Source organism: Salvia hispanica, chromosome 5 (assembly GCF_023119035.1).
Source record: "Salvia hispanica cultivar TCC Black 2014 chromosome 5, UniMelb_Shisp_WGS_1.0, whole genome shotgun sequence".
Lineage (NCBI taxonomy): Eukaryota > Viridiplantae > Streptophyta > Magnoliopsida > Lamiales > Lamiaceae > Salvia > Salvia hispanica.
Window position 1 is genome coordinate 32,154,201 of NC_062969.1, and position 11,860 is coordinate 32,166,060.

Genomic DNA, 11,860 nt, shown 5'->3' on the forward strand with positions numbered 1-11,860 from the left:
TGTTGGTCTCATTTATGGAGGTGATACTCACTGTTTAGTGACTGGTTATTCTGATTCTGACTACGCTGGAGATGTCGATAGTAGAAGATCTACGACCGGTTATGTTTTCACTCTTAGTGGTTCTGTTGTTAGTTGGAAAGCAACTTTGCAGGCTGCAGTTACTTTGTCTACTACTGAAGCAGAGTATATGGCATTGACAGAAGCTGCTAAAGAGGGAATATGGTTGCAAGGGCTAGTTGGTGATCTTGGTTTACATCAAGATCAAGCTGTTGTGTTCTGTGACAGTCAGAGCGCTATTTGTTTAGCCAAGGATCAAGTCCATCATGAAAGGACTAAGCATATTGATGTGAGGTATCATTTTCTAAGAGATGAGAAGAGAATTGAGGTGAAGAAAGTAGGTACTGCTGATAATCCTGCTGATATGTTCACCAAGTCAGTCCCGCAGAGCAAGTTCCAACATTGTTTGGACTTGCTTAATGTCATGAGCTGTTAGTTGCCCGTGGAGGGCAAATCTGAGGCAAGAATGAAGAAGTTTGTTCGTCTGGTATTATGATGATGCGTCTGCAAGGGAGAATTCAAGTCAAGGTGCAGATTTGTTAGTACGCCTTGAATTTGTATAGGATTAGGTTTCCTAATTGGGATAGGATTATATTTCCTAGGCCCAGTCTGTCTAATGTGTGCCTATATATATGAGAGTAGAGCACATAATATGTATCTGAAAACTGCAGTCATAATACAATTTGTTCTCCGTTTTTGCCCGTGGACGTAGCCAACACAACGTTGGTGAACCACGTAAATTCTGTGTCTATTTACGTTCTTTTGTTTCTCGATTCACAATTGCCCTATTTGTTATAACAATACATGAACTAGATGTTCAACAATGACAGGAAAGTGATTGGAGAAAATGTCAGAAAGGACTTCTTCAAGTTCAGTAATAATATTTATGACATTATCAATTCCACGAAATGCAAAACCAAAAGGAAAATGGGGCCAACTAAAGCTAATGCCTTCAGGAATAATTTTCACATGTTTCACCAAATGCATATGCCTGCAAGGGTCAGTTTTTCCTCCTGCAATCTTAGATATGGAAATCTTACACTGATTCTGAAACAGCAGATTAAGACATATTTAAACTAAACAATAAAGAAGGGTGACAGTAAAGCCCTTATTAACAAATTTACAGATACAGAATGCAAATTCTTTTGATAAGATGGTGTTATGAGTTGTCATAATATCATTCATATCTACCAATCAGTTCTATTTTTTTCTTGACTAGGCCAAGAAAAATTTTAATGTCCCAACATATTGCAGATGAAGAATGGCAAAAGAAGAGTAATTAAACTGAGAACTCACAAGCATTGATCCCTGTTGCAGCTTCATTGTTCCCATCATACTCAGATAAAACATCAAATGCATGGAGTTTCCAGTCCAAAGTTTGGGTGACGACAACACTAGCCATGCAAACATTACCATGAACCTGATGCAACCAATACACCAAAATATCATGCTTGATATAAATTAAATATTTCCAATAACTGGAATTGATCACCACCAAATAGTTTTTGTCTGTAATGCTAAACCATATATACTTCAACAATTCTACAAAGGAAAATTTGTAAACAAATATGCTAAGGTTTGAATTTTAAGATGCATACCAATTTACAGTCATTATTCAGGAAGCTCACAGCTTTAGATATCCGGTGCAATCCCCATGCGTAATATTCATCCCTGACAAAGGCAGGAGTAACTCAATCAACTTTTAATTCCAGAAAACATGAGGAGAGAACCCAAGGATAAGTTCAACTTAAATATCTTTTATTGGAAATAGGTTCTCAGCTATTCTTAAATGTTATAATAAGGCCAGTGATTTAAACAATTAACAAAAAAAACGTTAACCATCTATCTGACTACAGTTTTCCACTTTCCCAAAATCATGGCACAAGGTACATCAGATCAGAGAATACACGATTTATGTATCATCATTTTAAACAAAAGAAATCATGTCAATAAAAAGACTCTTGAAACTGCAACTAACAAGAATGATTCAATTCACCTTTGGCTGCCTTCCAGCCCAAGTTCCTTAATCTTTTCCGAAAGTGGCATAACAGGTTCGGTCACAATATAAATGGTCACCTTAGTAGTAGAACCATCTAAAGATTCAGCCTCAGTACTGTGTAGAAATGACAAAATATTTGGATGTCTAACCTGAAAGAAAATTTACATAAACTGTGAGAATAGTAGAAAGTCAGATTAGTGCCTGAGGAAACCAGATTGCATTCCAATCTCAGAACAGGAATGATATTGTAGAAAACGAAGGCAGTGTTGTCAAGAAAAAAATGTGAGCAGTTGCATGATGCTCTGTTGAGAAACATCATCATAAGTAAAGGCTCCAAATTCAAAGTATACCAAGTATAGGTATTTAAGGTATCTTTTTATCATGGGTTTCATTTATGAGAGGTTGTTTGGCCAAGCTTATATTAGACATCTTATAAGTTATAAGATATTTCAAGATCTCATATGATGTAATATCTCAAGAGCTTATAAGTTGTCTTAGTGTTTGGATAATGGAGCTTATATGTTAGACCGGGGGGGGGGGAGGGAGAGGGATAGATAAAATGGGAGGGTATATGTTTGAAGAAACAAAACATAATAGGGTTATTTTTAAGTTCTTGTAAATTAATTGCGGCTTATAAGATCACAAAAAAATAAGATAGGGATTAGGGACTTGTTTTATATGGGAGCGTATGCGCTGTTGGAACTTAATTTTAGATCTTATAAGTTGCCTAGTAGCTTATTTTGCCAAACACTTTTCAAGACATTATGAGCTCCTAGTTTCAAAGAGCTTATAAGCTCAGCTAAATACCTCCTTTTTGTTCTATTTGGAAAGGTCTCAGCAATCTGGGTTAAATAATACACTGTATATCATTAACAAAGGAAGATAAAATTTCAAGCAGAAGATCATCTATCTTTCATTTGTAATTAAGATTTTTGCATACATCATAAAATTATCATCCAAACTGACCACATCCATTTAATCTTAGCTCTTAGTTACTTGAATATATTGCCCGTGGCAAATTTACAGCAAGTTATGAAATCAGCAGTGTTTTACACACTAGTACTAGGTCATTTTGAGAGGCTGGCAATGTATAATAAGTAGCAAAAGAATTTAGTTAAATCAAACTACAAAAGTATTAAATTTCGAATAGGAATTTAAGTAAATGATTACAAAGACACCTGCTATGGATCATGGATTCACACTTGAACAATAAACGAAGGTAGTCAAACCACAATAGTGCAAAAAGAAGAAACATCAAATAGAAACCACCCACCAGAAGCTTACCGTTTGCAAGCGTTTAACACCATTACGGCCAGCAACCAAATGTCCATCGTTTGCACTGCTCCCTGAAAGAGAAAATATTGAGACAGGTGCTCCATCATCCTGTAAAATAAATAGAATAGAAAAAGAAAACAAAAAAAGAGAAAAGAAAAGAAAATAGTAAGAGATGATCTGAATAGTTAATGCAAATGCTAATTAAGAAGTGCCAACAAATTTTCAACAAGAATATGCACGAATTCCGAAACAAAGGCACAAATCAACGTTAAAATTTGTTTAGTCATTTACATCTGCTGTACTGGAGAAAGCAAAGTAGTTTCTGAAGCAAGTGATTATCATAATCAAGATAATAACGTTTGATCAGCAAAGTGATAACTTTTGGTCATTTTCTGTCATCTTCAGAAAAAAAAATACTCCCTTCGTCGATCATTTAAAGAGCCATTTTGACTCGGCACGTGTTTTAAGAAATTGTTTGACTTTGTGAAGAAAAGTAAAGGGAGAAAGTGAGTGAAATGGGGGACCCGTTTAAAGTATTAGTTTTATATTGGATTGTGAGTGTAAAAAGTTGGTAGGTAGTGGGGTCCGCATAATAAAAGTGGAATAAAGTAAATGGTTCTATAAATCGTGGATAAACCAAAATGGCAAAAGGGTTCTTTAAATGGTGGATGGAGGGAGTATTTTCCAACATATATTCTTTTTGTTCATTTTGTATGTGTATGTGTGTCCGTGTCCTCACCAAGGAAAAGCACACGCTTCAAGCCTTCAACAACAAGAATCGGAATATAAGATGTGTGGCTCATTTCAGAAATAAAACTGCTCTCACAGCATTTATGCATATAAGCTGACAAGAATTAATCTGACGTACTGGTATCCAATTTGGGTGTATTAAATACGTGGTTGATAAATCGTATTCTAAGCCTTGGTTACTGGTCAGTATGTCGTGAAATACATGTATTATCTGCAAAACAGTTGCTTAAGTGTGCAGGATTGAAGGATCCAAGTCAGTAGGTGACGATTCGTGCGACGCAAGTGAAAATGGCACTAGAAGGGTGCGATACTGACCAGAATGCATGCCAGAGAAAAGGCTCGAGATGGAGAAGGAGGATAGCTGGGATGATTATTTTACAAGGGCAAAAAGGTCAAAGTGCGGGAGAAGTCTACCCTAAAAGCAAGGGCAAGCCTCCCTATAAAAGAAGCCATTTTGGAGAGAGAGAAAGAGTTCGGTTCGGAGTTTGACAATCACACTTAGTAGAATTCTCTCTAGAAGATACATCCTTCAGCATTATCTTACCTCTCGTTCCTCGCCACAACTATGGTCACTTGACGTCCAAGAGTCTGCCGGAGAAGTCATCGGTTCGCCTTTCCAAAGTTATCGCAGTAGTATAGTAGTATCATCGCCCGGAGTGGCACAAACAATCTTAATCGCTTTCTTAGTTTAAAGTTTACTTTTGTTCATTTCTAGTTATTTGCAAACACCCATCGTTGTTGCTCTTTTGAAGTACCTTGTTAATTTCCAGCTTTTACATTATGAAGTTTCTATTTCGCATGTCACTTTGGTTTGAGTTTGCTTCATTCTGCCTAGGGAAGTTAGATTTAGTTATTGCTTTCAATTTCTAAGTGTTTTCTATTCGGGAGTTGTTGATTTGAAGTTGTAGCTAAGTTAGTCAAGTTTTCGTGCATAAGTTTCTTTTCTGCGCCGTGATTACCACCTTGCATGTCAGTCAGTAGAAGTAAAAGTTGCAATTTACCGTTTAATTCAAGTTTAAGCATTTTAATCGATGGATCTCGAGTTTGAATTCATGAATCTGAAGTTTAGTTATGGTGTCTGTGTTCCTATGATTTTTGTCAATACTTGGTGAAGAAGAAAACGTCAAAATCAACTTTAGTTTGAACCACTTTTACTTTTAAGTTACTTTTTACTTTTGTTCCCTACTTTTCAGATGTACTATCCAGATTTGTCAGAAAGCCCCCAGCCATCAGATACACCTTGTTTTCTAACTTTCCTCTTTTAGTAACTGTCTACTTTCCATATGTCTCTGATACACCTTGTCCCCTACTTTCATGAACACTCCCATATGTCTGTTATTTTCCGCCTACTAGTCAGTAGAGTACTACCTTATTTCCTGTCTAGGTAAAATCTCAACCCAAGCGTGGTAGCTAACCAAACACCCAGGAAAGTCACCACAGTTATCTAAACGTGTCCATCCTCGTGGGATTTGACCCTTACCTCCGCTATACTAATCAGTAGAAGTGGGTTGAGGAAATTTGTTTGAAGTCAGGTCTCGGTCGTCGTATCAACGACTCAGCTGGGTCGGGAATCTCTTCCTGATCAGTTGGATACACTCCAATTTCACATGCAAAACCATCGAGGACAGAGAACTGACACCTTCAGTGGTGCAAGACCAAATAAATTGAATGCAACTCCATTGCATCCATCAAGCACCAAGAAACCATCACTGTCACCCCATCTATATTAAGGTTTCAGATGCAATACCTTCATCAATTGACTACAGTTGGCTCTGATGGAATTAAGAAATCTTTTAACTTATCTACAAGATCTGAATAGGTAAGTAGGTCTGTGTACATTGAGTTTTGCATGTTACACAGTTGGTCCAGACCATATTTTGGTGGTCTTGATTGGGGACCCTAAACTCAGAACACTTTGTCGTCTATTAGTGGGGAGAATCAGCAGGCCTGCCTCCAATTCAGCTCTTACTAAGTTTTAGGCAGAATCATGAGCCCGGATGACAAGTGCTGACTAGGATGTTGAAATATTGTTGTGCATGAAAATGTCAATGAAGTCAGATATACATACCAATTCAGGTTTTTTTTCTACACACCAAATCAGTTTCGCCCCAAAACCGCAACACTTAATATAGAATTTTAACTATCTATATTCTATCATGATAATAGAATTCTAACCAGATATCACAGCTACGGTCGCTTTCTCCTATTCTTCAATCAACACTTGCACCACAATTCAGTAGAGAATGAACATTACAAAAAAGACAATTCTAAAGGTTGTGGCATATCACATGTGTGTAATGTGTGTAGTCATGTAGTGGTGAGTGGACTGGAGTACAATTTGTGGAGCCAGGAATAATCCTTAGTCACAAGCGTACCTTAAACAACAACCACTTTCAATATTAATTTCAAGGGACATGGTTTTAATTTGGTTTCCATCTTCTTTTTTAGTTGTATTCGGAAGATGATTATTAAGAATGCTACAGTGACATGTAAAAATTTACATTCAAAATAGATAAAAGTATGTGAAGGTGCAAACATTTGACAGGTAGTTCAGCAGAAGGTGTGAGGGAACTATTGAACCCCTCTAAATCGCAAAGATAAGGATATTACTATCACTAATCTCATTTACTTAGACACTCTATGGTGGTTTTTTGGTCTAAGCTGACATACGCCATTGATTTTTAAGGGAAATTGTATTTATCTAGCCTCAACATTATTTTTCGTCCTTGATAAACTATGGTACAACAAAAAGGGGAATTCTATTGTATCAAGCTACTCTAGTTTCATCAGAGACCGCAAACTTCCAGTTACAGGCATAAGGAAGTTGAACTAATGACATACACTCAAGTGAGCACGCCTTGTACACTTATTGGAGGAACAACAAGTGAACAGCAACAAATTAGAATGATCCAGACAAAATAGGCTGAAGCATTTTCAGATCTTATGGAGCTAAAAATGTACTCAGTCCAAATCTTTATCGTCATGCACGGTGAAGATGAAAATTTCCACAAGAGACTGCTACTCTCTAATATTGTTTTGCAATTTGATCTTAGTACTTCAGAAAAATACAAATATAATCCAGTGCCCTATAGAGAAACCACAAACTTCATTTTATGACAATGCAAATCCGATCTAATCAACGATCAACTTTTTCCATATTTCCAGCTCAACATAAATTTCCACCAAAACAAGTAAAGCCGTCCCTAGAAAAACTATTCAGCTTCGCAGAAGCAACCTTGATCTCGAGGAATGAGAGCATATGAAAAAACAGTGAAAGAAAAGGTAATCCAACTAGCAATTTCAAAGGATGAAATGGGGCACCTTAGAGGTTCCACGAAAGTGCACCTAGGAGCCCCACGCAGAAGAGTAGGGCTCGCCGATGTTATAGGGAAGATCCTTGAGGCCGGCACCCGACCCGACGACGACTTCTTTGAGAAATTTGAACATCCTCCCGGCGCAATCGAGAGAGAGAATTGATCCGAGGGGAGATTTGCGGGAGAAGTGGAAGAGCTGGACACTACGGTGACACTGCGATACCACTCCACAGGGGATAAACTTCTTCTTAAACCGCCAATGATATTCATAAATCATAGTATACTTTTATTTCAACGTGTATCAAAATCGTTCTATCTTATAATTTATTTCATAACTCATAATCTTAAAAGATAAAAAGGGTTACTTTTCCGATTTTTTTCTTAAATTTTATCTTTTGAATATAAATAAGAGTCAACTACCTCAAAAGTCCATAACTTTTTGGATTGACCACAGACCCCTAACAAATAAAAAAATAACGTCATAAGATCCTAACGTTAAACATAATCATGAATCATGTTTTCGGACCAAAACACCCTTTGGCCCTAAAAGGGCATTTTTATCACTTCATTATATGTATTGCTGACATGTGATTTATGTCACGTTTCTGTCAGCAACTTATTGTATAATTTTAAGTAATAAGTTTATGTACTTCATACGCAATAAAAATTTTGTCATTATTTATACTTTCTAAATTTTTTAATAATATACAGATTTATCGTTATCTGCATTAATTAATATAAAATAATAAAATGAGACTCTTTCTTCCTTATAAAATTTATTTTCTGGTATTTTTCCGTGTTTCTATTTCCCCTAACTTTTGTTTGTTTTTTACCTTGATTTTGCAGTATTAATTTATAAATATACATTGTCTTAATTTCAAATACTATTACTAATAAAAACATCTCCAAGGATTAAAATAGCTAATATCACATGCTTGAATATTTTCAAAATATAGTTCATGTTTCAATTTTATAATGAATGGAAAGAAAACTATGAAATTTACATCTAAAGATTGAATGTTCATATGATGTTAAAAATTTCAGTTTGAGCTATATTAAAATTCTTGATAAAATATTAATCATAAAGATCATCTAAAAGTTAGAGTAACAAATTAGTTAGATGAGATATAATGAAATAATATTTTAAATGTCAGTGTTTTCAAGAAAATAATTACTATATTATTTAATTAAATGTGAAATATTTTTATTCCATGTATTATTGATTCAGATTTTATTGCATAAATGACTTCACTCTTCCATATTTTTTGTTGTTTCTAAATGAATTTCCTATGATATAACTAGTACTTCCTCCGTTCCATAGTAATGGAGGCGTTTCTTTTCGACACGGAGATTTAGAAAAATTGTGTTAGTTGAATTAAGTAAAGGGAGAATAAAGTGGAAAATGAAAAAGTTAGAGAGATGAAGAGAGAATAAAGTAAGAGAGGGTAAAGAAGGTGTGGAAAAATGTGTTGACTTTAACTAAAGTGGAAAAATGTGTTGACTTTAACTAAAAAAGGAAATGACTCTATTACTATGGAACGTACCAAAATGACAAAATGACTCTATTACTATGGAACGGGGGGAGTATATTGTTACCACTAACTAGAAAGAGTGTTATAAGATTTTTTTTTCTGTACAAATATTAGCAAAATTTTAATCACGTATGAAGTACCAGAACTTATTAGGAAATCATATCAGAATTTGCTGATAGAAATGTGACATAATTCATATGTCAGTGAATTTAGGGATTGCCAAAAATGCCCTTAAAGCTATTTGGGCATTTTCGTCCGAAAGTGGCTAAAAAAACTTCATTCGTGATTATATTTAACGTTAAGGTCTTTTGGCGCTATTTTTTTTTTTTTTTTTATAGGTTTTGTGGTGTCACAACCTAAAAAGTCAGGGACTTTTGTGGCAGTTCACTCTATTAATAAATGCCAAAACTTTATAAGTAGTACTTTTTCTTATTTTTTTTCCCTTAATTAAAAAATCAAAACTTATGTGGTAAATTGAAACTTATATGGCATACAAAACTATTCATTTGATTTATTTAATTAAAAAATTAAAATTAAAATTCCACCTCACCATTGACTCAATTCTTTTTTCTTTCTCTTTCTCTCTCTGGACCTTTTTGATCTTCTTCCGCCACAACTCCATCAGTAGCAGCGAATTTTTGCCTTCCACCACTACTCTAAGTCTCTAACACCAGCTCCCACTTTATTCCTGACCCTACTCTCACTCACTATATAAGGATATCAAATAAGACATGAAAAAAACCTAATCCTAACCCTACTCTCACTCAAAATTGGTGCCTCCTACTTGTGGGAAAGAAGAAGAATTTTTTATCTACATCTATCCTAATTCATAGGAGCATATCTAGGTTTAATTATCAAGTTCTTCATGGTGTATTTCATGGTGTATGATTCGTTGTCTCTAGATTTATCGATACCTTCTAGTATTTTCTAAGATTTTCCCACACAAATTTAAAATATGGAGTTTGGGAATTGGTTAAAGTATTCCAGGTTGAGTACAAACATGACACATGGAGAGGTGCAAGCCACGTCGATTATTTGAAGAATCAAAATGTACACATTCATATCACATTTAATTTGTTTTTGTGTGAATTTATGTGATATATTCATAATCTATGTGTTTTACATGAAAATGGTTTTAATTTCAAAATCACTTAAATAGATCTATTTTGTGATCTGTTTGTTAAATGCGAATTTCCGCTGCGCAACCCCAACAATTGGTATCAGAACCAATTTTTAGGCATTGATTATGTGTTTAATTGATTGAATTTTTCAAAATTGTATGTAAAAACTAGTGTTTCAGAATATATGTAATTTCATATTCCCTATGTCTCAAGCATAAGCGAAGCGCTTCTTTTAGGAACATGAATTGAGGAAGTGTTATTTAGTGGTGTAAGAGAGGTTGCTAATAAATTAGATTAAATGATGTTATGTATTTTTATTTTTGAATTAAAAATAAATAGAATAATTGATTGTTTTTAACATTCCGCATTTAGCTTTACTTATTTTAAATTACGCATATTTCAAATTGGCTTTATTGGTATTTTAAATTAGGCATATTTAATGAAGGCTAAATGAAGGCTAGAAATGGTATTCTTATTATGTGTCTTTCATTGACCATTACTCTAGATTTACCTGGATTTTTCTCCTCAAAAACAAAAGTGACTTAACTGTTGTTTTTAAGAAGTTCAAGGCCTTAACTGAAAATCTCTTGGGGTCAAAAATAAAAATTCTACAATCTGATTGATTGGGGAGGTGAGTTTCAGGGTCTAGTTCCTTTCCTTAAGGAGAGTGGGATTATCCATAGAGTGTTGTGCCCTTACACACCACAACAAAATGGCCTAGCTGAGAGAAAGCATAGGCACATAGTTGAAACTGGTTTGGCTCTTTTAGCTCAATCTTCTATGCCTAAAAAATTTTGGGATGATACTTTCATTAGAGCAGTTCATTTGATTAATCTTATGCCATCTAAGGTCATCAACAATACTTCTCCTTTTGAAAAACTATTTCATAAGAAGCCTGACTATTCTGCCTTGAGAGTTTTTGGATGTTTGTGTTTTCCCTTCACTAGGCCCTATAATAAACACAAATTACAATTCAGATCCATCAAGGCTACTTTTCTGGGGTATAGCTCCTCTCATAAGGGGTAGAAGGCTCTCCTACCTGATGGAAAATTGATTATCACCAGGGACATTGTTTTTTGATGAGTCAGTTTTCCCTTTTCAAAATGCTTCTGATGCACAACCCAAAGTTGCTGATATTTCTTTCCCATGTCATCACTCATCATCCATTTCCATATCATATGTTCCTACTAATCATCACATACCTTCCCCGGCTTCAAATTCCCAAATCTTCACCCGATATTTCTTTCCCATGTCGTCACTCATCATCCATTTCCATATCATCTGTTCCTACTAATCATCACATACCTTCCCCGGCTTCAAATTCCCAAATCTTCACCCGTCACCTAGTTCTTCTCATTCTGTTTTAGAACCTGCTTCAGATCAGCTTCATCCAAACTCTGACGTGTAAAGTCAAGATGCACTCTCCCCTGATCAACCTCATTCTGATCCTACTCCAGACCCTCCAGTTGCCACCACTCAGCCCACCCATTCCATGATAACCAGATCAAAGTCTGGCACCTTCAAGCCCATAATTTTTACCATTGCCCGCCCAGATCTGCCCTTGAAGCTTTACTTATTCCCATCTGGAAAAATACTATGCTAAGTGGATTTATTGCACTTCTTAAGAATAAAACTTGGATTTTAACAACACTCCCACCAGGCAAGAATCTTATAGGCTGTACTTGGATTTTCAAAATCAAGTTTCATCTTTCTGGAGATATTGCTAGGCATAAAGCTAGATTGGTTGCTCAAGGTTTCTCTTAACAGCCTGGATTTGATTTTAATGAAACTTTTAGTCCTGTTGTTGAGCCT

General features: G+C 35.3%; 1 protein-coding gene across 1 annotated transcript in view; it reads right to left on the reverse strand.

The window, feature by feature from the left end:
• Positions 1-7,528, reverse strand: part of LOC125187313 (probable inactive serine/threonine-protein kinase scy1) — a 17,010-nt gene extending 9,482 nt beyond the window's left edge. Inside the window, 5 exon segments of the mRNA XM_048083874.1 lie at positions 1,343-1,477; positions 1,656-1,728; positions 2,054-2,205; positions 3,341-3,439; positions 7,403-7,528. Of these exon segments, the coding sequence (XP_047939831.1) occupies positions 1,343-1,477; positions 1,656-1,728; positions 2,054-2,205; positions 3,341-3,439; positions 7,403-7,528 (585 nt within the window).
• Between the last annotated feature and the right edge of the window lie 4,332 nt (positions 7,529-11,860).